The 27211-nt window shown below is 38.0% G+C and overlaps 2 protein-coding genes across 2 annotated transcripts; both read left to right on the top strand.

The window, feature by feature from the left end:
• Window positions 1-15278: 15278 nt before the first annotated feature.
• Window positions 15279-17119, top strand: LOC142605792 (uncharacterized). The gene is made up of 4 exons (XM_075777229.1): window positions 15279-15551; window positions 15708-16265; window positions 16518-16826; window positions 16916-17119. Exons 1-4 carry the CDS (start codon window positions 15279-15281, stop codon window positions 17117-17119), a joined length of 1344 nt encoding a protein of 447 aa, XP_075633344.1.
• A 2832-nt stretch (window positions 17120-19951) lies between these two features.
• On the top strand, window positions 19952-21342 carry LOC142607063 (uncharacterized). Its single transcript, XM_075778474.1, has 2 exons — window positions 19952-20490; window positions 20650-21342. The coding sequence occupies exons 1-2, from the start codon at window positions 20413-20415 to the stop codon at window positions 20911-20913; spliced, it is 342 nt and encodes a 113-aa protein (XP_075634589.1). The 5' UTR covers window positions 19952-20412; the 3' UTR covers window positions 20914-21342.
• Window positions 21343-27211: the final 5869 nt, after the last annotated feature.

Genomic DNA, 27211 nt, shown 5'->3' with positions numbered 1-27211 from the left:
CCACGAGAGGCCCAAGTTTCTCCTTTCTCTCATCATACTATAGAGAAACTTGGGCCTCTAAGAACTTCCCCAATAGTCAAAAAAAATGAACAAAAAAGAAAAAAGAACAAAAACAAAAAATATATATGTAAAAAGGTAGATCGTAAACCCGAAAGGGCAGTCTACGCAAAAGGAGAGCCAAAAGAAAGAAAGCGTGAGAAAATACAAAAGGTAGATTAAAAACCTAAAAGGGCGGTCTACGCAAAACGAGATCAAAAGAAAGAGTGTGAGCAAGCCTGCTAGATTGAAAACTCGAAAAGGCTGTCTAGGAAAAAATTAAGGCTATCAAAAAGTCAATTGAATTACGTGATGACCTGATCCTTCCTAGTGGAGGTACATAGGCAACCATTTTGGCTCCATCACATCTTAAAAGAAAAATTAGCTAGTTTTGCCTACTCAAGTTCATACTCGAGATCAGAATATTAGATGGATCCAGCTTTCATGATAAGATATGAAGACACCTCCGAGATCGCTCTCTGTCTACAATACTGCCATGACCCGGTGGTCTGCTCAAGATGTTCTGGCTCATACCAATGGGAAATGTACCTCAATGGAAAAAGGAAAAGATCCGTCTAGAACAGGATGTATCCTTGGAAAATTAAGATATTGATATGCGTGGATTTTACATTTATCACTTATTTGTATAATCTTGCATTTTCAAAGTATTTGCCTGCATATTCATTAACATGCCTGCATTGTGCCATGCAGTTTCTTTCGTACATTCTAGTATCAAAACATGAAATCTCATCTCATAAATATCTCTTGAATATCACTATAAACATCTCTCCACCATCTCTCAGTTTCTAAGCATGCCTAACAGACTAGACTATGCTTTACGCGATTGCCTAGCAATTCACAAAGGACCTTTCCATGCATGGTGGGGTACTAACTACATAGCTTATGTCTAGAAACAAAAGAAGCAAGAAGCAACACCAGTAAGTCAAACATGGCCCAAATGATCCAACACGGCTTAGCACAATCTCCCAAAACCAGTACGGAGAATCGAGTCATCATAAGCATGAGTGCGAATATCCCGGTTGCATCAAAGCCCAAGTCTCTAGCAACACCTGTAAGTCTGTCATGTGAATGTTGAAGATGGACCAACTCCCTCTCCATTATGGAATCAGAAGTAGAGCCCTGTCTCTCAGTCTCCAGTAAAGCTTGTAAGGTATCCACCTCTGCAGTAGAAACTCTTGAAGCCTTCTCCCTCTTAGCTAGCCCAGTTTGAAGATGACGGAAGGCCAACTGCAACTCACTAGGCTCATCGCTATCTCTCCCATACTCCATGCTTAAAGTGGAATAAATGTAGGCCCTCACCTTTACTAGCTCCAATGTTAAACCATCAGCCCTGCTACTAGCCTTGGCCCTATTGGCCTCTAGTGTGGTCCTTTCCTCATCCCAAGTATGATTCAAAGTGGCAAACCTCTGAGTAAGATCCACAAGCTCATCCTCTGAACCCGCAACCTGGGATCTTAGCTAAACACACTCTGCCTCTATGACTGGAAGGGTTGGCCCTTTTTGATCAAGCTCCGCCCTAAGAGTAGCGAGCTCACTTTCATGTGCACTGCTCATCTCCTCAATATCCTCCATAAGGGTGTCAGTCAGCTCCCTGCAGTAATGTCTATCCTTGACTGCGTCCCTCAAGCACTCCTTCAAATCCGCAAAGGCCCTCTAAACCCCGATCTCAAACTCCAGAGTATAGTCTCTCAAAACATCAGCCGAAAGTGGTAGCTTAGCTGAAACTAGTAATGACTCATCAAACACAAAGCTGGGATCCCTGGTGTCTCACCACACTCTAAACTCAACAGAAAACCACTCCTGGTCATCCCTAAAACAAAGAGGGAAGTCAATGCTTGACTTATGTGCCTCTCAGAAATTTGAGGCATGCCTTATCATTGCCACATCAATATCCACGAGTTTGTACTCACAGGTGACAACAAAGAGATCACCAAGACGAGGGATATGATGGATCCCCCCAAATTGTCGCATGGCCATACCTAGAAAGTATCTCGTGCACCCTTAGATACCCGCCAAGGGAATGACAAGTAAATCGACACAACAGGTTCGCCCCTCCCATCTAGTGATACACTTGACTCTCCAAGTCCAGTCTGCGAGACTCAGGCTACACAAGTACCTCAGCCAACCTTCAATATCCCCAGAAAAAGGAAGATCAAGAACTAAAGCAGCTCGGACTGTACTCCTAATGGCAAAGCCCTCAGGCTAATCCCTAGCAATTTCACTGAGATAGCTATAAAACCACAGCTATAATAGATGAACACAACAACCTAGCCTACCCCTACCGGTCTCCTAACATAAAGACAAGAACCTAATCGTCGCGTAAAGTACAGTAGGAATGAAAGAGGTACCATGAGGTAAGGCACTCACCAGAGGGAGAATGGCAAAGCTGATAACTCCTGACGATAAAGGAAATAACACTACACCAAGGAAGGCCACCAAGAAGGCCTTACGCCAGTAGGATATCCACCGCTCCTCTAAATCCACAAAGTCATCTCGGTAGCCAACTAAAATCTCCAATGGGCGAAACCGATCATACAGGAAATCGAAGGACTTGCTCCCTACAATCCCACCGCTATACTAAGTCAGCGCCTCCACAACAAAAATCTTCAAGCCCAATAAATCAGTGAGTTTCTTGCGGTAGCGTGGCCACACCGGTGGAACAAAGATATTGTTCCGAAGGGTAGAAGGAGAAAGAAAATGATCATACTCCCCCAAGGTGGGCACCAAATCAACATCTCCAATTGTAACACATCTCAAGGAGGGTCCTAACAAGAGGTAATGACCTCCAATAAATGCCAGTCCAATGAGGTGTGAAGAAGAGCAGTAGCATCTCCAAGAAGTAGCCGGATGAATGCCTGGTCACTATAAGAAAAGGAGCTCAACCATCTCTTAAGCTTCTTCTCAAAGTAAGACTCCCTCTCAAGTTTGACTAAAGTGTCATAGGAGTGAGCACCAAGAGCATCCATGAATGGTTCTTGCTAAATCTGATGATTTGATGAGAATCTACGCAAAAAATGATGAGAAATAGTGTTTTTTTTACACGTTTTGGGTGAAGAAAAGGGTAGATGAAGACCCCAAAAAATCGCAGACCTGAATGAGCTGGGGCTGGGCTGAGCCCAACTTTTTATGCATGCTACTCGAGGCGGTAGCCCTAGAAGGGCCACCGGCCGCCAGTCCTCGGGACACATGCCAAGGCTTTTCAACCCCCCAAGCAGAAACCCTGCTACACTCTGACCCCTACCCACCTGTTTGGGATGTTTTTTACCACCTTGGAGCAAAGATTCCTTTGTTTTAGCACTCACCATAGTGTGCGGTCGGTCTAGCAACGAACCAGATTGTTAGAACTTCTCTCTCGTGCATTCGAGACTACACAAATCCTACATTGGGGTAGTTTATCTTTGTGCATCTTGTTCAACACTTCCAGACATCTTGAACCTCATTCTTCTAAGCCCAGTTTAGGGGTCGTTCAGCCCCTGTAATTAGAGTTCACAACAAGACACTAGAACCCGTTCTTTGCCATCCGGCAACTTTCTTAGCTTACATGGAGGACAGAAGGAGTCGTTTCTCATGATGGTCACTCCAAGAAACCAGTCCTTGAATTAATAGCCTGCCCCGAGCAATAATAGGAGAAATCAGTGCATATCACCTCATGGCGTGTCTAGGGATATTTCATTTAGAATGTCTGCATTCATTACCATCATTCAGTATGGTCTATGGAACTGCACAAAACCTAAACTAGGGCAGTTTCATTTTTTCGCGGTTCCTTCTACCTTGTCTGGTATGCAAGAATGGGTCCATCCCACTGAGGATCTGTCCCTCATGTCGAGAATCACGCAAAACCCTAAATTAGGGCATTTTATTTCATGAAATCTCTCCATCTTCTCTTCCCCTCCAGCAGGATGATCATTGTCAAAATTCACTGATTAACCCGTGAAACTGCAGTGCAATATGAATGAGTGTGAGATAAGTTGGTTCAAAACCACCATCTATGATGAAAATACGATAATGCATACATACAACAGCAGCCCTTTTAAAGGCGATATCCAGAATTACATATATAAGTCCTAATCAGAGGCATTGCTTTGCTTGTACATCAACAGCCCTCTTGAAGGCAATACCCACAATCATATATATATAAGTCCTAATCAAAGGCATTGTTTCTCTTGCATCAGCGGCCCTCTTAAAGGCGATGTTTCTATGTCTACGACCCTCTCAAAGGCAATTTATCTAGAGCTATGCATGCAAGTCCTAAACAGAGGCCTTGCTTTACACGTATATCAGTAACCCTCTCAAAGGCACTTTTCCTAAAGTCATACAGCAGCCCTTTCAAAAGCAGTTTCCATAACCATACATGTAAGTTCTAACAACAAGCATTGTTTTATACATACATCATGAAGCAAAGAAATGATATTATACATCAAAGCCCACTGTAGGGAAATATAATATACACATGTCTAGGCCCATCCACAGGCGATACATAATATACATACATAGCTAGCCTACAATGGGGCAATGCCTACAAGATATATGAAGAATACATACCTGCCCATGGAAGGTGAAGGTGGGATACGAACCCAAAGTGCCCGCAGCTTGCTTATCAAGACCCTGGCATAACCATGAAGCAGGGCTAACTCACTCTCAAGTTGGCCCCGCTTTCTCTCTTTGCGGCAATAAGGCGGTCCTCTCTATCCTTCTACCAAAGCTCCCACTCTCGAGCTAATGCCCAAGCAGTCTCCTCCTACATGTGCACCTCCTTAGTGGCAATAGCGGTCTCAAGCTTTGTCACTCTGGCCTGCAAAGCCTATGCTCGTGCTCTCCACTCCGCTCCAGAAGCTACCTAGGCACAAGCAATGCCTCCTAGCACTCGGCCCCTACTTACAAGGACGTCTCCCATGATAAGTCCTGCAAAGGCCACTACAAACCAAGCGGCACAGTCTACCGAACCTAAGGATGATTCCAAAAATGAGGATGAAGGAATCTTGAATGCCTTCACCGCCACTATCAATCCTGCTGAATGGATTGTAGAAGATGTGGATGAAGAATAAAACTTGGTGGAGTCAAAATTTGAGAAGATGGATGAGCAAGATGACATCCATACAGCCTATGCAAAGTTATACAAGGTCTTGGAGAAACATGAGAAGCTGTATAGGTTGGCCACCAAGAAGCTCAATGATGTGGAGCTTGAACGTGAAGAACTCTCCACAAAGTTTGATGAAGCCAATCAGACTATAGGAGCGGTGAGGTTTCAGAACAATTTCCTGGCTGAGAAGACTAAGAAGCATGAGGTAGAACTATTCCAAGTCAAAGCTAAGTTGGAAAGGACTTCAAGCGCTAAGCTCGATAAGATGCTCAGTCTTCAGAAATCTGCTTCTGATCGAACCGGTTTAGGGTATGATTTCTCTTTTTTTAATATTGCTTTTACTAGTACTACTATTTTTGTTCCTCCTAGTAATAATGTTGAAATTAAGAACACTAATGTCAAAACTGATTTAGCTAGTGAGAACATAGACAAGGATAAATCTATCTTAGGAGCACCCCCTAAGCAGATAAGAAAAAAGCTAAAAACCTTAAGGCTAAGAAGGCTAACTCTCAAAAGCCTAAACAGAAGAAGCAGCATTTCTGTCATCACTGTGGACCAACTGGTTATACTCGACCTAATTGCTATAAGTGGTTAACCACTCAACAGAGTAACGGCATGATCGCATCGGGAAACCAGAATTAGTTTCCATCCTCTTTTGCTCCTCTTGGAGATCTTCTCAAAGCCTTTATGTTCCTTTCGAACTTGAATGGTTTCAATTCTTCCCCCTCACCGCCGGTTCAAGGCTTTGCTCAAAAGAAAGGTTCTCCAAGGTGTGGAAGGAAAAGGGCTCCAAGTGATTTTATCACTTCTTCCCCCTCTCCCTTTCTTGTTTTTGCATTACTTGTGTGTTCAGCTTTAGTGTTTTGAGTTAGTCTAGTTTTATGCTTTGCATTGCTTTGTTTTACATGTTTTTGTTTGTTTTTATTTTGTTTTTCATTCATAAAATAAAATAAAAAAATTGAAAAATCAGAAAAATACAAAAACAGTGTGTATTTGCGTACATTGGTACTTTTATACCTTGAATGGCCAATGAAATAAAGTTTTCTAAACTTTGTATCTCTTGTAGCTTAGATGAGCATCTCTATGCACAACTAAGCAAGTGAGCTTTGTTGCTCGTGTTTGTGATGAGTAAGATTAAGTTATCTCTTGTACTTAACACTCGTATCACTCTTTTTGGCGAGAATAACTAGAAAATCCTAAAAGAAATGTATAAATAACCATCTCACCACTGTTGCCCACCAATCATGAAATGACATCTGTATACTTCGGCATAGCAAAAGTGCAATGTCAAATGCTTAACATAATTGGGTATTTCTTTTCTCTCTTATATGCCCATGCATGGTTTGCTTAAAAGAAAAATATGCAAGGAAAAATAAAAGCAAAAAGATCAAAATGCTTTACATGTGATTGCAAGCGTGTATTCTAAGAGATGTGGGAGTTATAGGATGTACCTCAAAGGTGATAGTCCCTATCAAATAGTTATGATTGTGTGTGAGTTAAAGTAATTTTCTCATATCTCAAATCGTCATAACATGTATACACTTATGCAATCTTGCGATGTTTTTCATACACAACACGCAATATTCTTTACTACTTTTGATACATGTGCAGGTACAATGTGATTTGGTCATCACAAGGTTTACATGTGTACATGTGTGCTCACTAAACTGTCTTGACTTGCTTTTGAAATATAAAATTGGTTAGACTTTTTTAGTGTGTGTGTGTGTGTGTGTTTTGGGATCTATATGCTTAACAATTTTTGTTGAGAGATGTTTTTGAGAGATCAAATGTTGTTTGGATCCTTGGTTGAGTTGCATGTTTGATTGCATTCATATCTGTGTTTTTCTCCTCTTTGAAAACTATTTTTAAGCAATCTCGACAGCTTCTCGATACCTCTCAACACCTGGCTTATCTATCGACCTCCTCAACTTTTTCTTATTGCAATCTCGATAGCTCCTCAATCCGTCTAGAAAGTTTTTGTCTCCTTGATAGCTCCTCGATCCATCGAGCTTGTTTTGCTATGGACACCTGCTCGATAGCTGCATCTATCAACCCTTTAAAGCTCAACACCTATTGACACCTCTCGATCTGTCGAGAATTTCTGAGCTTCTATATATAGGGTCAGTGCGATTTAGATTTCATTTCTCTCAATCTCTCTCGATTCTTTTCACCTCTTCACCTACCTAAACCTCTCTTTCTCACCCCAAACTTCTTCCTCAAGGATTTTTCAGCCACTATTAAGTGTTTCTTCACTTAGTAAGAGTCCTAATCCTTCTTTTTCATGCATTTCATGCATTTGACCTAACTTTTTGGGTTTTGTTGAAAATTTTGGGGTTTTTCAAAATCAAAGAGGTTTTTGCAAAATTTTTGGGATGTGGACAGTGTCTAATGCAAGAGATTGCCCTGTATGAACTCCCGTAGCTCTCTGTTGAAGACAAGATCGTTTGGTCTCTCAGCCTGGAACCTCATTAGGCAAACCTATTCTAAGGTCAACTATGCAGAGGCATCATTTAGAACAAATCGAATACCCCCAAGCACAGTATTATTACCTAATATCGACCGAGACAAGAAAAAGCTAAAGGTCAGGGTGACTTTCCGAGTCAGGTTCGAAACCAGCAACTTCCTTTTGTACGTTTTGAAGATTTGATCTTAAAAACTTCATACATTGCATCTCATGCGCGTTATAACTATATTTTCATGTATTTAGATGTGTGTTATATATGTTATCTGATTGTGTGCTGGTAGGTTAGGATTGAGCTGAGCCCATGATGCTCTCTCTATTACATGTCACATGTTCATGCATTCCCATGCATACGTTCTTTCTTTTCAATATATTTGGATATATTTGAACTAATTAGGACTTTTCTGATTGTCTTTTTCTCCCTCTCTCTCTTCTGTTTGCATTAGTCTACTTCTATAGCACCTAAACGTAAATCAGTTTCATCAACCCTCTACATTCCAGGGCATCCACTTTTACTGATCCTACTCCCTCACACATCCAGTTCTATGATGAGAAGGGCAAAACGGACTTCTTTGAGAACTATTCTAGAAGAGGGGTTCATTCGGAATGCCAAGTCATTATGTCAGACTTCTCCGACACTGACCTACCCACTGTCATTCACAGTAAGGGTTGGGAGTCACTGTGTAACGTCCTAGTCATATGTCCATCCGTTCTGATCCAAGAGTTCTACTCCAACATGCATGGATTCAATTATTCAGTACCTCAATTTTCCACTCGCGTACGAGGTACTCGCATCGTGGTCACTTTGGATATTGTATCCGATGTGCTCCATGTCCCTAGGGTAGCGCATCATGACTACCCTGGTTATGAGCATCTTAAGACTATGTCTCAAGACAAGCTTATATTAGCTTTTTGTGAGCGTCCTTTTGATTGGGGTGAGCATTAGTTCACTTATTGTTCAGGATTTGCTAAAGGCCCCCGGTATTTGAACATGGTTATGACTTTTGTTCTTCATCCCCTATCTCACTATAACTCTATCACAGAGCCCCGTGCTTGGTTTTTGCTTTCCCTTCTTGAGCATTTTAGTATAGATTTTCCTTCTCATTTCATTCTTTCCCATAGATGTGTATAAGGATACAGCACCCCGTGATAAGCTCATCTTCCCTTCTACTATCACAAGGATTTTACGCCATTTTTCGATTCCCTTTCCGCGCTCGACCACTTACATGTTATATGTGCCACAGATGTCGTTACCGTTAAACGGAGCGAGGTGCATCTACGTTCGAGGCGGTTTGGATTGACGGTTCCTCCAGCTCCTTCAGCTCTATCCACATCTGCTCCCTCTTCTTCTACGAGTGGTGTGACTCTCAAGGACATCATGGTGCAGCTTCAGTGCATGGATGCTCGCCTCGACACTCTTAGTGATGAGTTATGTCAGGTGAACACCCGTGTTGGTCATATTGCTCGACGGCTGGCAGTCATGGGTGTCTTTGTTGCATCTCCTCCACCTACTCCAAAGGCTTCTGAGGATGAGGATGATGTTGATGATGCTACTACTTCCAATGATGAGGATGATGGAGATGCTAGCTCTTCCAGTGCTGATAAGATGTCTACTTAACACTCTTACCCTTTATCACTCTTGACAAAAAGGGGGAGTAGTTTTGGATGGATATGAGAGTAGTCATTTTTAGGATTTTAGGGGGAGAGTTAGTATAGGAGATTTTTGTTAGGGGGAGTGTTGATTTTAAGGGATGTAGTGAGGATTTCATGTATCTTTTTCTTTCTATCTATTTTTTAGATACATTGTTCATGTACCTTGGATCTTGTGATCATATTGTGATAGTAAACCTTGTACTTGTTGATATATACACATTGTGAGGTTGTTATTACAATTCTTTCACCTATCTCTCCATGTGTTGTTTCTTTTCTCTATTTATACACATGTTTCTTATTTTATTGTATGCAATCTTTTATTTCTATTTCACACAAAGATGCCTTGATGAGCTTTGTTTAAGTGTTTCAGAAATACAGGTTGTCAAAGTCTTCCTTGTCATGAACTCTCTTCTTGCAAAGTTTTTCAAGAGTTTGTGTTAGAATAGATTTTATTGTACTTAACAAGTGAGTATGATTTGAGTGATTTATAATTTCTCTCATATGTTCATTTGTTTGTTGTGGTTTTGTCACGGATTGCCAAAGGGGGAGATTGTTAGGACATATGTGATTCAATGTTAGGAATATATGTCACTATTTTATGTAATTGGCTAATCCTTTAACAAAACACACTTTACTTGTAATTGGGTAGATCTAGGATGTGTTTGATGCTTCAAGAAACCTTGTTTCAAGTTCAAGTGTTAAAGCCATGCAAGTCTGTCCAAGATTCAAGTGTGAAAAGTGTTGTTCATTGAAGCTCGACAGCTAGCATCTATCGAGCCTTGAAGAGCTATTCTAGCCCGTGGCTCGACAGTAGCTCGACAGATAGGGTATCTATCAAGGTTTATGAAACTCAAAATTTTTGGTCTATTTTTCATCCAATCCGTGATTGTATATTTGGGCTTTCTTTTCTCACAGCCCTAGACATATAAAAGGATTATTTTAAGGGCCATCAAAGGTGACACAAGTTGTGCAAGTGTTGAACAAAGTTTGTTCGTGCAAATTGTGATTGGAGACAGAATTTGCCCCAGTTCATCTTTCTTGTGAAGAAGCTGTTGTGTTTGTGCACCGTAGGTTTTTGTGACCAAGGAGCTTCTTGATCTTCATCGTGTGATGAACTGAAGAACTTTGCAGCCAACAACCTTCTCTCGTTGGTGATTGAAGTCACGTACTGGGATCCGCGCAATTAGTTAGTCACGTACTAGGAGCCGTACATTAAAAGGAGAGATTGTCACTAGAGAATAAGTCCAATTGGGTATTGAGGTAAGGGTTCAACTGTAGGCTGGTATAAGGTACTGGGATTCCTTTACTTGTAATTGCTTGTTGTGATAATAGTGAATTCTCGAGAGTGGTGACCTTAAAATCACCCGATGAGGTTTTTGCCGTGTAGGTTTTCTCCATTCATAAACAAATCACCGTGTCAATTTATTTTCCAATGCATATTTTAGTTAATTGGTGATTTGTTTGTGCTACCATGCATTTGCATGTTAATTTGATTAATTAATAAACTTGGCTAATTAATCAATTAATTCATCACAATGGGTCAATACATTCTTGGCCTATTAACAAATACCAATGTACACATAACACACACTGTTTTTTTTTTTTTTTCAATTTTTTTTTTTTTTATGAAAACCAAAATAAAGCAAAAACTGAAAACAAACAAACAAAAATATGTTAAACAAAACATAGCGTAAAACTAGACTGACTAAAAAAAAAAAAAAAAAAAACAAGAGAGCAAAACACATAAGTAATGCATAACCATAAGAAGGGGGGAGAGAGAGAAAAAATGACTAAATCACTTAGAGCCTTTTTCCTTCCGCACCTTGGAAGAACCTTTCCGTTTGGTGAACCCTTGAATCGGAGGTGAGGGGGAAGAATTGAAACCGTTCAAGCTCGAAAGGAACATAAGGGCCTTTAGAAGATCTCCAAGAGGGGCCAAAGAGGATGGAAACTAATTCTAGTTTCTAGATGAGATCATACTATTGCTTTGTTGAGTGGCTAACCACTTGGAGAAATTTGGACAAGTATGCCCTGAAGCTCCATACTGATGACAGAGATGCAACTTCTTCGGTTGAAACTTTTTGTTGTTAACCTTCTTAGTCCTAGGGTTTCTAGTCTATTTCTTTTCAATCTTAGGGGGTGCACCTAAAATAAATTTGTCCTTGTCTACGTTCTCACTAGCTATATCAGTTTTATACTCATTGTTCTCAAATTAACATTATTAGTAGGTGAGACAAATACAGTAATACTAGAAGAAGCAATATTAGGAGAAGAGAAATCATACCCCAAACAGGTTCTATCAAAAATAAAATTTTGAAAGCTAAGCATCTCATTAAGCTTTGAACTGGAAGTCCTCTCCAATTGAGCTCTAACCTGGAATAGTTCTGCTTCAAGCTTCTTTGTCTTTTCAACAAGGAAGTTGTTCTCGAACCGCAAAGTTCCAATGGTTTGATTTGCTTCATCAACCTTAGTGGAGAGCTCTTGTCGATCAAGTTCCACTTCACTTAGCTTCTTGGTGGTCAGTCTGTACAGTTTCTCAAGCTTCTCAAAAACCTTGTACAACTTAGCATAGGCTACCTGAATGTCATCTTATTCATCCATTTTCTCAAATTTAGATTCCACCAAATTCGTTTCTTCATCTACCTCTTCAATAATCCCCTCAGTAGGATTTAATGTGGCAGTGAAGGCATTCAAGATTCCCTCGTCATCATTGTCTTCTAACTCATCATCAGGCTTGATGTCACTCAAGGTAGCGGCAAGGGCCTTGCTTTTGCCAATAGTCTTGAGATACGTTGGACATTCTTTTTTCATATGTCTAAAACCTTGACATCCGAAGCACTTTGGTCCGGAGGGAACAGTGTACTAACCGTCATCCTTAGCATCCTTCTTTCCTCTATCTTTACTCTTGAATTGAGAGGAACTAGATTGCCTACGGTCTTTGTCGAAACTTTTCGACATAGTTAATACCATCAAATAAAAGAGGTATAATAAGAGATTGTCATCTATTCATGACAAACAGGGGTCAATGGATCACACAGCAAAGATTAACCCTAATCAGTGTGTGCCCGCTCTGATACCACTTGATAAGCTAAGAATGTATTGACCCTTTTGGTAAATTAATCAATTAATTATCCAAGTTAATTAATTAGTTTTAATTACATCTGCAATAAGCATGGTAGCACAAAAAAATCACCAACTAAAGTAAATGCAGTGGAAATTAAATTTGACAAGAGTGATTTGTTTACTAATGGGGAAAACCACAGAGGCAAAACCCCATTGGGTGAATTTCAGGTTACCACTCCCGAGAATCCACTATTATCAAAACAAGAGGTTACAAGTAAAGGAAGCCCAATACCTTATACCAACCTACAGTTGATCCCTTACCCCAATAGCCAATTGGACTTGTAATGTAGTGACAATCTCTCATTTCAATGCACGGCTCCCAGTACATGACTAACCAATCGATGTACAGATCCAAGTACGTGACTAACATAGCAACTTGAGAAAGATGTTGGCTACAAAGTTCTTCAGTTCATCCAAACGATGAAGATCAAGAAGCTCCTTGGTTACAAAACCCTTGGCGCAAAGATGTAGTAGCTTCTTCAATGAAAATATGAACTAGGTCAACTTTTGTCTCCAATCACACAATGCATGAAGGGATGCTCTGATTCCTTGTGTGACGGGCTTTAAAATAATCCTTATATATGTCTAGGGTTATGAGAAAAGAAACCCTAGACAAATACACTTGGATATGCATGAAAACAGATCTAGAAATCTGAATTTCGTAATTCTTGATAGATATTGTTTCTATCAAGCAACTGTCAAGATTCATCATTAAATCTCGATAGATATCTATCTGTCGAGATATCTGTTGAGTTTTATTGAACAACACTTCTTCACTTGTTTCTTGAACAGATTTGTATGGTTTCAATACTAAACTTGAACTCTTGTTCCTTGAAGTACTAAACCCATCCTAGATTAGCCAATATACATAACATATGTTCTAACAAGTTCCGCATATGTCTTAATAGAGATCTCTCCAATCTCTAAGAAAAATACAATAATAGAGACGAGATTATTGAAGAGGTAGTTTCTCAAAAAATTCTGGTCTAGTGAAGATCATAATTCTTAAATTGTTTCAATAACTTCTACAACGTTAGTGGGAAAAAAGGGTGTTGAATGATGGATGTTCCCCTCTATTTATAGAATTGTTTTTGACATGAAAATAAATTAACTTAGCGTATAACATCAACTAAAAAATGTAGTTGGGAAGTCCTAAAAAAAAGGGATTTGGACAGGAATTGAGCTGAATTTTTAGATTTGAATATGTTTTAGTGTTCTAACCATATCTCTTTATTGAAAAATCTAATTAAGCAGAAATTTGGACAATGGAAAGAAAATGTAATTCCCCACAATTTTTCCAAAAATAGCCTAGTCCATATTCTAAAGTTTACTATGCTGAAATTGTCCTGCAATGTGAGTTTGAAAATTGCTACTTCAAGGGTTTCTCTCCCAACCATGGGAGTTCTCTCTCTCGTGAGGCGCGAGGTTTTCTCTCCCTTGACCTTAGTCTAAGGGTATTCTTTTTCTTTTTCTTTTCCTGGCTTGTACGTGAACATGGCGGATGTGGTTATTGATGGATTGGGTAATATGAAGTTAACGTCTGAGGAGGAGGAAATTATTCCTATCTCTGATAAAGGATGAGAAGAGGCCATAGAAAGCTATACTTTGAGTCTTCTTGGGAAATTCCTTACATGTAAACCATTCAATAAAAGAGCAGCTAAGATCCCTTTGAAAATGGCATGGGGTTTGGAGGACCGGATGCACATAATTGAGGTGGGGTTGAATTTATTCCAATTCAAGTTCCAATCAGAGTTTGATATGTCTAAAGTTCTCAATGGGGGTCCTTGGTCATTTGATAATCAGCTTCTATTACTCCAACGGTGGAAGAGAGGGATGACGGTGGGGAACCTTAAGTTTGAATATGCCTTTCCTTGGGTTCAGATTTGGGGTGCACCCCTTGACAGGATCTCTCCTCAAGTGGCAAAGGAAGTTGGGAGTCAGATTGGATTGGTGGAAAAGGTAGAAAGGAAGCAACGTCAGGCTAATTTTAATTTTTATGCGAGTTAGAGTTGCATTTCCAATAGCGAAACCAATTCGAAGGGGTGCTTTTATTGCTAGTTCAGATGGAGTTGGTACCTGGGTTAAATTTAAGTATGAAAGATTATTCTTGTTTTTCCATTACTGTGGAATGCTCAGCCATGATGTCAAGCACTGTGCCTCACACTTTGCAGTGGTTAAGAATGGTGGAGAGGTAGACTATCAGTATGGGGATTTTCTACGCGCAATGGGGGGTCAGCCACGCTTTTCGTTAAATAAAAACACAGGTCCAAATGCTGAATGGGATCAAACTTCAGGGGTTGTGAAACATGATGGAACCAGCCCGATTGGAAAGTTGCATGGTGAAACGGCGGTGAAAGGAATGAAGATTGGAAACCCTTGTGCGATAGATGAGGGAGAATCTGAGAATCTAGAACTTCAACCTAAATTTCAGCAACTTGATAATACTGACATTGAAAGTGATAGACACGTGGTTGAGGGAAAGTATGAGAGCATGCCATTGGGGCAAAAATTCCTAGTGTCCAATTTGGTGCAAAGGGATGTTAGTGCTATGAAGACAGCTGGATTACAAGCAGAGGTGGATGAGGGACTGTATGACAAGTTGTATGGAGAAAATTTTGGTTTAGAAACTGGTACTATAGACCAAGATTCGGGTCTGCATCGTGTTGGACTCACAAAGCCCAAATCCACTTGGACTAGAATAAACCGAATGGATTTTGGGCTTGCTGAGTTTTCTAAGGCCTTTAAGTTGCCTACAATTGGGAAAAGAAATTCAAGGCTTGATGTAGGAGAGGGGACAGAGGTAGATTTAGAAACAAGGGTGGTGAAGCGTGGAAGAGAGGGACAACATGATATTGATTTTGATGATATATCGGCGGGGGTGGAGATCCACCCTTGCCGGGAGTAATGAGGATCTTAAGTTGGAACTGCCAAGGGCTTGGGAACCCTTGGACAAGTTGTAGCCTTTGCAAGATTGTGAGGGAACAAGCTCCCAATGTGTGTTTTCTTATGGAGACACAGCTAGATAAGGATGGTTTTGAAAAATTGTATGGTGAATTGCCTTACCCAAATAAAATCATTGTTAAGAAACTGGACTCAGGTGGAGGATTGAATTTACTGTGGAAGGATGATATTAGGATGGATTTGATCAATTTCACTGATAATCATGTGCTAACAAAAGTGAAGGAGGAAGATGGCTTTGAGTGGTGGTTGACATGCTTTTATGGATGGCCGAAAGCACAGCAAAAACATAAGTCTTGGAAGTTATTAAACCATCTTAAGGCTTTTGTGGAGGGTTCTTGGCTATGTATAGGAGATTTTAATGCTTTTCTCTAGTTCTCTGAGAAGCTCAGTAAACGGCCAGCCCAAGCTAGCCAAGTTGAGGATTTCCGGGCTGCAATGGAGGAGTGTCACTCGGAGGATTTGGGTTTTAAGGGATACCCTTATACTTGGAATAATAAATGGCCAGGAGAGGCAAACACAAAAATCCGGTTAGACAGAGCTGTTACAACTAGGGAATGGAGAGAAAAGTTCCAGCTGAGTTCAGTGGTGCATTTGGCTCCTCATGCTTCGGATCACTTGCCAATTGTTCTTCACACACAAAAATTTGAGAAGCATAGCCGAGAAGGAAGGAGAGGATTTAAGTTTGAGGAATCATGGCTACTTTGGGAAGAATGTGAGGCTATTGTCCAAGAAGCATGGACTATGGAGCATAATGGAGGGCACGGGTTGGTAGGTATTAAGCAGAAAATTCAGAGTTGTGGTGACCAATTACGAGCTTGGGGATTTTCTAAGGCCAGACCGAACAGTGAAGATATCAAACAGCTCCAAAAAAGATCGGAAACTTTGAGTATGAAGGTGACCACAGAGGCTTCAAAGGCAAAATTTCTGGAGGTGAGCAAGGAGTTGGATGATTTATTGATGAAATAGGAGATTTTTTGGGCTCAGAGATCTAGAATTTCTCGGCTTAAGCATGGAGACAAGAATACAAATTTTTTTCACTTTAAAGCATCACAACGGAGGAGGAGAAATTTTATACAGGGTGTAAAAAATTTTAATGGTAACTGGGTGGAGGAGGTGGAAGATATTTCTCAGGTGGCAATAAATTATTTTGAGAACTTGTTTCATGCAGGTACTTGTACTCAGGTTGATGATTGTCTTAGCATAGTGGAACATAAGGTGACCCCAGATATGCAACAGATATTGTCCAGTGATTTTACTTCTGGTGAAATCAAGATAGCGGTGTTCCAAATGGGACCAACAAAGGCGCCTGGACCAGATGGTATGAATGCTCTTTTCTACCAAAAGGTTTGGCATATAGTGGGTGATAATGTAGTTAATGCAGTGTTAGATTATTTACATTCTGGTGTTGTGGGGCCTGACATAAACCACACTAATATTGTTCTGATACCCAAAACTAAATCTCCTGAGAGAATGTCTGATTTTAGGCCAATAGTTTGTGCAATGTAATTTATAAAATTATCTCCAAAGTGTTGGCTAATAGGTTGAAACAGATTCTGCCATTTGTTATATCTTCTACACAGAGTGCTTTTGTGCCAGGGAGGCTTATTACTGACAATGTGCTGGTGGCTTATGAAGTTTTACATTCTATGCATTCACGGAAAAAAGGAAAAAAAGGATTTTTGGCATTGAAGCTTGATATCAGTAAAGCATATGATCATGTTGAGTGGAATTTTCTGCAAGGCATAATGATTAAATTGGGTTTTCTAGACAGATGGATTCAATAGGTGATGGGGTGTGTAACCACTCCCTCCTTTTCCATTCTCATTAATGGAAAAGAGTATGGCAATATCCAGCCATCTAGAGGAATCTGGCAAGGGGATCCCCTTTCTCCATATTTGTTCTTATTATGTGCAGAAGGATTCACTTCTTTATTAGAAAAAGCAGAGATAGATGGTCGTATCAGGGGAGCTTCTATATGTCGAAGGGCGCCAAGAATATCAAATCTAATGTTTGCTGATGATTCAATAATTTTTTGTAGAGCCACTAGTAGAGAGGTTGAAGTGATTAATGACGTTCTACAGGCCTATGCTAATGCCTCTGGCCAATGCATTAATATGGAGAAATCATCGGTCTATTTCAACAGTAACACTCAAGAAGGGCAAAAAGCAGAGATTGTGTCAATGTTAGGAGTGAAGGTTGTGGATAGATTTGAATCGTATTTGGGGCTGCCTACTTTGGTGGGAAGGGAAAAATATCAAACTTTTTCTTACCTTAAGGATAGAGTTTGGAAGATATTACAAGGGTGGAAAGGCATGATGTTATCAAGAGCAGGCAAGGAAGTTTTAATAAAGGCAGTTATACAAGCAATTCCTACATATACTATGGGGGTTTTCCAGTTGCCGGTTAAATTGTGTGAGGAACTGAATGCTTTGTGTGCTAAATTTTGGTGGGGACAAGTGGGAAATGAAAGAAAGATTCATTGGAAGAGTTGGGGTAGCCTAACTCAACCAAAGGCCAATAGAGGGATGGGATTTCGAGATTTGAGGTTGTTTAATCATGCTATGCTAGCTAAACAAGGTTGGAGATTAATGCATGATCAAAATTCTCTTTTCTTCAGATGTTTTAAAGCTAGATACTTTCCAAGATGCCACTTCTTGGATGCTGCTGTGTCTCCCAATAGTTCATATGTATGGAGAAGTATTATGTTTGCCATGCCCATTTTGCGAAGCAGATGTTGTTGGCATGTAGGGAATGGGGAATCTATAAAAGTTTTGATGGATAAATGGATTCCTAATTATCCATCAAACAGGGTGCTGCATCCGGTTCATAAGGGTGAGGAGGATTGGAGGGTTTTAGATCTTATTGATTCTGAATTACATGGGTGGAAGTGAGATATTATCATGGAAACATTTAATAGAGGGGATGCAAAGGCTATATGTAAAATTCCCTTAAGCCACAGGCGTGTGACTGATGTTGTGGTGTGGCTACATAGTAAGGAGGGTGTCTACACAATCAGATCCGACTATCATGTGGCTAGAAATGTGCTTAGGGAGTGGGTTGAAAGTTCAACAGGTTCTGGGCAACAAATATGGAAGAAACTATGGAAGGTTAAGGTGCCTAACAAAATGAAGGTCTTTGCTTGGAGAGCTTGTCATGAGATTCTGCCAACTCGAGTAAATTTGGCCAAAAGAAATATCATCAGGGAGAATTTATGCCTTTGCTGTCAGAGAGTTCTAGAAACTGTGATTCATGCTATTTGGGAATGTCCAGCGGCCCAAGATGTGTGGGCTGGTAGTTCCACCATGATGCAGAAATGTACCACTAACTTTCATGATTTTATGCAGCTTTTGGAGGCATTGATGAACAGATTGGATGCAGCTGGGATGGAGCTTTTTATAGTTCAAGCATGGACTGTGTGGAACCAGAGGAATACGATGGTGCATGGTGGATAGATGAAGGATCTAGGCTGGCTAAACAGACGAGCAGCAGATTATCTGGAAGAGTACAGAAAGGCGCAGGAGTAGCTGGTAGTATCGAGCACAACACCAAGTGAACAACATTGGAAGCCTCCACCTCAAAATATGTTTAAGTTGAATTTTGATGCAGCTCTGTTCACAAAGCAGCAAAGTTTAGGGATTGGTGAATAATCCGAAATGTTTAAATCTTGAAGATAATTACTTTAAAATTCTATTACCTACAATGTTTAAATCTTATCAGCTCACATATTTTAATCCCATGCAACATTTTTTTTTAAAGAAAGACTATACCAATCAAAAAAATTCATTTTAATTAGTAACCAATCAAAAATAATTTTCATTCCCATAAAAAAATCTAATTTTTATTAATCATGTGTGATAGGCTCCACCCAATTAATATGCATGCTAACTGTTGAAAGTTGATCTTGTAATATCTTTTGATCCAACTATCCGATTAAGAAACCGAATGTACCAATTTGATCTTTGATACCTCAAGATCATTTTATGATCTGTGATGAATGAGTTAGTGACTAAAATGCGACCATGGTTTTTGGGTACATAAAATGATCATCTTGCCCTCCAAGATTAAATTATGGATGCAAAATAGAGTGTTTACACCAAAATATTAAATATTCGCTCTAAATCCCTCTCCTCCCCCTCACAAATAAGAGATTTAAGTACCTTTATCACTCTTTTTCATCAAGTCCTCTCCTCCTAATCAAAGCATAACTACACTATTAAGAATTTTGTAACTCAATAATATAGTATGTAGTTTCTAATGGAGACATCAATATTCAATTTTCCCCATCCTCCACTTACAATGTATTAAAAAAAAAAAATTACTATACGTGAATTTTTTATTTTCGAATAAGAACTCAACGGAAAACCTTTTGTTAGATATTATGAGCCTAAGCCCAAACTAATATTCTTTTTTCCTTGCTGCGGATTATCAAACGAATCATAATTAAAAAACGAAAAAGAAAAGAAAAGAAAAAAAAGAATCAAGGTTTTTTTTTTTTTTTTTGAGAATCAAGAATCAAGGTATTATTTGGCAATTTTTTCCTTCTTTTTTGTACCCGCTTCCAAGTGTCAAAATTTGAGTTATATAATATATAGAAGGTAGGTCCTCAGCTCAAAGTTGTTTTCCTCTCAGATCTGGCGACTTTGGGGCGAAAGGGAAAATGGGCCAAAAGTAACTTTTGGTCTCCTCACCCCCACTTTCCTGAACTAGGACAAGGAATTTTGTCCCCTCTCCTCAATTTTATTGACTTTTCCTTCACTCTTCTCCTCCCACGGATAGCAGACATCGCTTGACATGAAATTTGATAAGATATTTCAACCCTCAAAATATGCAGTAGCAATAGTGGAAAACCCATTTTAAAACCCCACAATTTAACACCACCTAAAGCAGCTCATCCCCAAATTCAAAACCCCATTCATACTTATATATGATACACCACCAAATCAAAAAAAAAAAAAAAAAAGTCTAGAAAAATAGCAAGACCCATCTCTCACACAATCACACTCACACTCTTCCTGAAATTCTCATAAACTGTTTTAATCAAAACACAAATCCAACAAGACCCATTTCAAGAACCATCATGTCTGCTTATGGGGTCACTTTCTCTCTCATATTGCTGCTGTGTTTAGCTAATGTGGTCAACTACAGTGAAGCCCATGTGAGTATATTGTCAAATTAATGTCTTTTTTATATATTTTTTTTACTCAAAAACCCCAAGGCTTGATTTTTCATAGATCCCTTAAGTTTTCTTGTGAAATTTGTTATGATTTTTTGTGGGTATTGTTTGAATTGAAAAGTTTGTTTCTTGATTTTGGAGATTAATGGGTCTGAGACTGAGATGATGGTGCCAATGGTGGAGTCAGGAAGGATGGAGAAGATGATGATGATGGTGATGAGTGATAGCAGAAGGAGGTTAGGGAGCTTCCAGATATGTGCACTATGCACTTGCTGTGGTGGGGCCAAAGGTCTTTGCTTGCCATCTCCTTGTTGCTATGCCATCAATTGCAACATTCCCAACAGACCTTTTGGCTTTTGCTCTTTCACTCCCAAGACCTGTAATTGCTTTGGATGCCATCTCTAACTCTCTTTCTCTGTCATTCCATTCTATATAATTTTATAATTTAGTTACATTGTTTAATTTAAGGCTCAAGTTGATGCTGTTGGGAGTGTGGATGGGAAGAATATCTGTTCTTCGTTTGTTTGTTTATAACTTTTACAAATATATTATTGTTGGGGGAAGGGAGGTTTTGGCTATTTCCAGGTTAGTTTCTTGCTAGTTCTAGTGGGTTTTGTCAATGATTTTTGCAGGAAGTAGCAATGCCTGATGCCATATTTTAGCTTTTTTATGTGAGGGAGAACTTGAGGAAACGTTGTCCTTGTTAGTGGAGCGGATATGGGGTTTATGATCATTTTTATTACCTTTCAAAGAATATATTAATGTAAGTGCTCAGTAGGGCTATTGTGTTACTCATGACTAAGGATTAAGAATTAAATTGTCTATTATTTTAAATTGTTGTGTATTTGCTTGTTCAATTATTTGTTTATTGTACTAGGAAAATTTTTAATTCAATATGCTTTAGTGTTACTTCCACCAATATTTGCTTCTTCCACTATTCTTCCCCCCCGCCATTTTTTTTTTTTTTTAAGCCTCAATAAAGTCCTTTTCGTTCAATTGAATTACTAGACTAGAGGTAATGCAGAACTTACAATCTTATAGTCCAATACAATAATAGAAAAATGTTAGCGGATGTCTTAAGAGTATTTGTTAATGAATTTTTTTAAGAAAAAATTATTAAGTCTTCAAGGACTGCTGGAGTGGTCATCTCAACCAATAAAATAATGCTATTTATGCAAATGTGTGAGTCAGGAATTAAAAATAAAAAACCACTAGTTGATATCATATTTACATAAATGACAGTGTTTTTAAGTTAGAAGAACTAAGAGAACCACTTTAGTAGTTCTCCCTGTAGACCTAATAATTTCTTGATTTTAAGATAGTTTATATGGGAAAAAAAAATCAATTAATATTTTGATAGTTTTTTCTATTTTTCATAAAAAGAGTGTCAATTTTTCTAAAATAGTATGTTAACAGGCACTGTTAATATGACTCATAAATTTATTGTGATGGTGTAATAGTACTTTTACATAGGATCAACACTAACGTTACTTAGACTGCTCACTACCTCGGTTATGAAATTTGTTGGCGCATTATAGTTGCAACATGCAAACTGGTTACAACTCACAAATTTTACTGATTTGGGTCCTGCTAAGCATCTAGCAGATCTTCTATTTGTATGGTGGTCCTTAAATATAATAAATGGGGCACGCCTCTGAGAGAGAGTGACTGATCTAGTTAGCTCTCTTGAATTACCTTAAATAGTTGAGAGTGCTAAATATTGATGGAAAAGCCATATATAGATGAGTTTTAGTTGTTGGCGATAAGATTGATGCAATGATATTAATGAATGCAGGTGTAGTCAATCCAAAAAATTATAAGGTGGGTGGTAGTTGGGCAGAGGCAATTAATCCTTAGATAGTAAATAGATACACTTGTCAAAGTTGGTGGTTTTAGTTTGTACTTTCGTATTTATGTTAGTAATTTTTTTTCCTGCATGATTTACCTATCCTTGTGAATTTCTATACCATTAGATTCTTGCTTTTGTTAACAAAATTTTGTGGAGTTTGTGAAATAAAAAAGTAAAGCTTAAAAAAAAGAAAAAAAAAATAGCAGTGTTAGGTTTTATATATAAAGTTCAAATTTGGTAAGAATAGAGTGTAAAACTCATGAGTTACACCATTCAATAAGAAATTACCACATCAGTATTTTACTTAGAATTCAATACTTCCTACTTTACCTAATAACATCTCAATAAACTTTCAATTTGGTTGGGTTTATATATGGGTATTAGAATTGATTGAATGTGGTTGAGCTTATTCTTAAATATGTGATAAGATAATATGACATATTGAGATTGAAGGGGTAAAACATAGGTTTTACATCACATTTTTATAGAATTTAATCTTTTATACATACATACATACATACATACATACATATATATATATAAGAGAATTCTCTTGTTTCATCTCTAATTCTTTGCGTACCAAAATATCTTCATACAAATTTTGAAATAACATACCCTTTAAATTTAAATTTTTTCCTACAAAAAAAGCAAAAAAATGTTAAAACAGTAATACTATCTCACATACAAAAGGGGAAAAAAAAAAAAAAAACCGTTATTCTCACCACCCATTTGTATTCAAATCTCTGATTCCTATCGATATTTAGTATCTATTTGAATTCAAATACTTCAATTATCTTTATAAAAAAAATTCCTCTTTCAAAAAAATAAAAAATATCACTACCTCATGTAAAAACTACTTATTCTTATCCCGAAATTTCTGCTATTTCTTTTTTTAATTCTTTAAAACATTCCAAAATTTTTATTATCCAAATTCTATACAGTTATCATAAATCCCCATCCATCCATACTAACGTATGTCATCTTTCTTTTGTTCAAATCTCAATTTTTTTTTTACTTATTACAATTTTTATCCCAATCAATAAATTCAAATGTCCCATTGGGTTTCAACTTCTTACGGTTCTTTATCTCATTTTTAAAAGTTATTCCACGTTACCTTGCCCCATTCTTTAAAAAAATAAAAATAAATACCCACAGATATTTATATATCACTTTTAAGCATTATAACACTAAACCAAATAAATAAATAAATAAAATATTATTGCATGCGCAAAGCGGGTGTGATGAATCTAGTGTGTGTGTGTGTGTGTGTGTGTGTGTGTTTGTGTGCATGATATTGGAACATCATTAATTATCATAGTAATCTTTTATTATAGGGAATAAAAAATGTTGTAATAGAATAATTATTCTTATTCATAAGTTTAGTTGTTCTATATGGAAAGTTTTTTTTTTTTTTTTTTGAGAAGGTTCTATATGGAAAGTTTAAAATAGATAAGCATATGGAAAATTTGTATTTTTGAAAGTAATAGTTATTACATGTTAATTTTAAAAGTTATTATATTCCTTAATCTAAGAAATAGTTATACCTAAGCAATAACTTTTTCTTACAGTAAAGATGTAACCAAATGATCAAATAGATGTTATAGCCAAACAATGGAATAGATATTGCAGAGGAATAAATATGCCATTATGGGAGCTTTTAAAGCATATCAATCTGTCTCTTAGTAAGAAAACTGTGTATCCACTTAGTGTGTTTTTTATTTAAAGAAATTAATTTTATGTTATGACTGTGGGGGGTCATTCTCATTCATGGGGAATATAGGCATAGCAGGAGTTAGAGCCATATCTGCAATTGGTGTATTGAGAAGAGCGTTTTGGGAATCTCTCATTGACTTGAATATGTGATAGCAATTTGCATTGCAATTGCCTATCTTCTTGGTTCTAGCCCCAAAGGAAAATGAAAAAAGAAAAAAAAAAAAAAAAAGAGGTGGGAAGAAGGGGGGGGGGGGGGGGTTGTGGAAATTCTGTATTTGGAAAATGCAATGCAATGCGCAACAAGACAACCCATGTGGCGTTCGAACGACATATAACAATCAGAATCAGATGGTGGGAGGTTTTCTTGTCATGACCTCAAATTATTATTCTTTCTTCTTCTCCTCCTCCTTTGGCGGTGTGGATTGTGAGGTCATGCTTTATATTATATATATCACATGCGCTTCGCACATGTGATGAGACTCTTTTTTATTTTTAGTTTAATATAATTTTTTAATTTGAATTTATCTATTGTTAATGAGGTTACATAGGAAAGGATTTTAAACTGTTGAGTTTAGTATGTATTAGTTTTTAAGAAAAAAAAAATACAAAGTGTGCTAATTTTTGTAAAAAAAAATTCTCTAGTAGTTTTTTTTTTTTTTGAATTTTGTTGGATTACAATTTTAACCCTATTTTTTTTTTTTAAGATTAAGGGTTATTTAATAAGATTAGGGGTATTTTTGACATTTTATGAAGTCATAACTAACTTTTTAAATCCTCTTAATATATACATATTACAATTTTAACCCTACTTTTTTATTTTTAAGATCAAAGATTATCTAATTAGACTAGGGGCATTTTTGACATTTTATGAAGTCATAATTAACTTTCTGAGGTATTAGTGCTGGTGGATTACGAACACTTGGTTGACGATGCAAAGTGGTTAGCAAACCAGTTTGAATCCATGGAGTTTAGTCATGTAAAAAGAGAGGGTAATAGTGCAGCTCAAAACATTATTAGACATGTGAGACATGTTAGCGAGTTATTGGTGTGGATGGAGGATGTTCCTCCACACCTCTCCGCTGTAATTCAAGCCGAATCGGCATTTCTTTGAGTAAAATTACAGTTCTCTTTCTCAAAAAAAAAAAAAAATAGTCGAAACGTTTGACTTTTTGTTAACCACTTCTTATTGTGCCACATGGCTACACAAATTTATGCCATGTATATATTTAAAAACACCAAACAATTGTGTCTTTTCAATATCTCTATTCAGAATTACATTGTAGTGCTTCATTTCATTTCATTTTAAAAAGTTAGTTTTCTCATTCATTCATAAGAATCTGTAGAGAGAGAGAGAGAGAGAGACACACACACACACACAATTCTATTCGTTGTGCTTGGGGATTGTAGTGCTTCTTCTATGTTTTGTTGATCATTGTATCTTGATCAGTTTTATATCAAACATTCTGTATTCATTTGGTTTGTAAGTTTTATTTTATTTCTCTTATACATTCACACAAAAATTTGTGCATATATTGTTTATTGATCTTATTCACAAAATTACAAAAGTAAATTATTTGTGTAATAATATCCAATAATCTTAAGATAAATTTTCCTCAATTTATTTTTGTGATTTCCGTGGAAAGTTTCTGTGTGTGAACTAAATAAGTTTTGTGAAGTTATTTTGTGATTGAATTGGGATAATTATATAAGTTCTACTAGTGGTGATTGTGTTTTGTATAAATAAAATCGTTTTTACACGTAAAGGGAGTTTTGTTTTCAACCTTAATTTTCTTTCTTTTCTAAACTAATTGCCCGCACTGTTTGGAATTGGAATACACAATATCTATTTATATATAGAAATAACTAATTGCACTAATGACACCCAGGCCTCGAATGGCTAGAAAACTGTCGAACCTTCGTTCGACCACCCGCCTTGGCGACGCTCCCGCGTGCGCAGGGCCCGTTGGAGGCCCCTTTTGATAATGGTGTAGTTCGCGCGGAGCTTCGGGTACTCTCTCTCTCGTGGGGGAGGAAGGTAGGTCTACCTTTGGAGGTGTGGCAGGAATCTTGGCCAAATTTTAAGTGATTACCAAAGGTAAGTGAAGTCTCCACCAATCATTGGGTTTTTCCAAGGTGTGATTGGTCACCTATTTCTAGTTGATTTTATTACCGATCCTAGGATAAGAAAAACGACATTTTTCTTAATCTAATGTGGATGGCAAAAATCTTGATTCTTGAGTCTGGAAGTTTGGTTACGTGTAGGGAATGTGTTAGGCACCCCATAACGCCTATCCAATGATAGTCCTTTGTTTTGATAGAACCTTAATTTTTGGATATTGGTAATGAAAAACATGATTTTAACATTGGCTTTTGGGGCTTTGCATGCATGGGGGGCTTTGAGGCTTTGCTTTTGAATGGGTGTGGTCCCAATCTATGCTTTCCTAAGGAATTCGGGCAGAGTACCAGATTTCCACGGCAAAAATTTGGCGACATGTCACCTTACTTTCGCGGCGAAAATTAGGCATCGCTTTGCCTTAGGTGACATGGACTATGACAATCACACCGAAAGAGGCGAGTAGTTATATATATACATACATCATGCACAATGCAAGCACATAGAGCAAGAAAGTAAATGCCTACATCCCTAGAGCATTACCCAAAATATAGGTGCAAACAAATAAATAGGAGTTGCCATACTCTAGAGATGAAGACGAATGGTACACGTCATGATATACCTAATACAACCCATCTAAGAGAAAAAGGAGGGAGGAAGGAAGGGGATTTAAAAGAGTACATAAACAAATGGGAGAGGCTAGACCCCTAAATCTACTGAACATAGCCGCTTGGCTTATATCCACATACTCGCATCCTCGCCCTTTTTGCTTGCGCCTGGGAGACCATGCCCTAACTCCATGCATCCTCACTCCTTGTGTGTACATGCAAAGGCAAAGACAAGAAACCAGTAGATAAGCAATGGAAGGTAAAGATGCAAAGAGCATATGAAAGAGGCATAAAGCAGATAAACATGATAGACATGGCAAGCAAAGAAACAAGAAAGCAAGCAAACAAGCGAAAAGGCAATCAAGCAAGAAAGCAAACAAAAGGTGGTGTCCACAAGGGACAAATTTAGGTTTGGATCGA

The sequence above is a fragment of the Castanea sativa genome, chromosome 8, assembly GCF_040712315.1.
Source record: "Castanea sativa cultivar Marrone di Chiusa Pesio chromosome 8, ASM4071231v1".
NCBI lineage: Eukaryota > Viridiplantae > Streptophyta > Magnoliopsida > Fagales > Fagaceae > Castanea > Castanea sativa.
The sequence above is the reverse complement of the archived record's forward strand: the minus strand, read 5'-3'. Positions and strand labels throughout refer to the sequence as shown.

Bases quoted from the DNA above. Each gene is read 5' to 3' on its own strand.
- LOC142605792 (XM_075777229.1), top strand. From the start codon at position 15,279: ATGAGGATCTTAAGTTGGAACTGCCAAGGGCTTGGGAACCCTTGGACA. The intron at 16,266-16,517 runs GTGAGCAAGGAG...ACTTGTACTCAG, and splicing joins CAAAGGCAAAATTTCTGGAG to GTTGATGATTGTCTTAGCAT. The intron at 16,827-16,915 runs GTTTGTGCAATG...TCTTCTACACAG, and splicing joins TGTCTGATTTTAGGCCAATA to AGTGCTTTTGTGCCAGGGAG.
- LOC142607063 (XM_075778474.1), top strand. From the start codon at position 20,413: ATGTCTGCTTATGGGGTCACTTTCTCTCTCATATTGCTGCTGTGTTTA. The intron at 20,491-20,649 runs GTGAGTATATTG...TTGATTTTGGAG, and splicing joins TCAACTACAGTGAAGCCCAT to ATTAATGGGTCTGAGACTGA.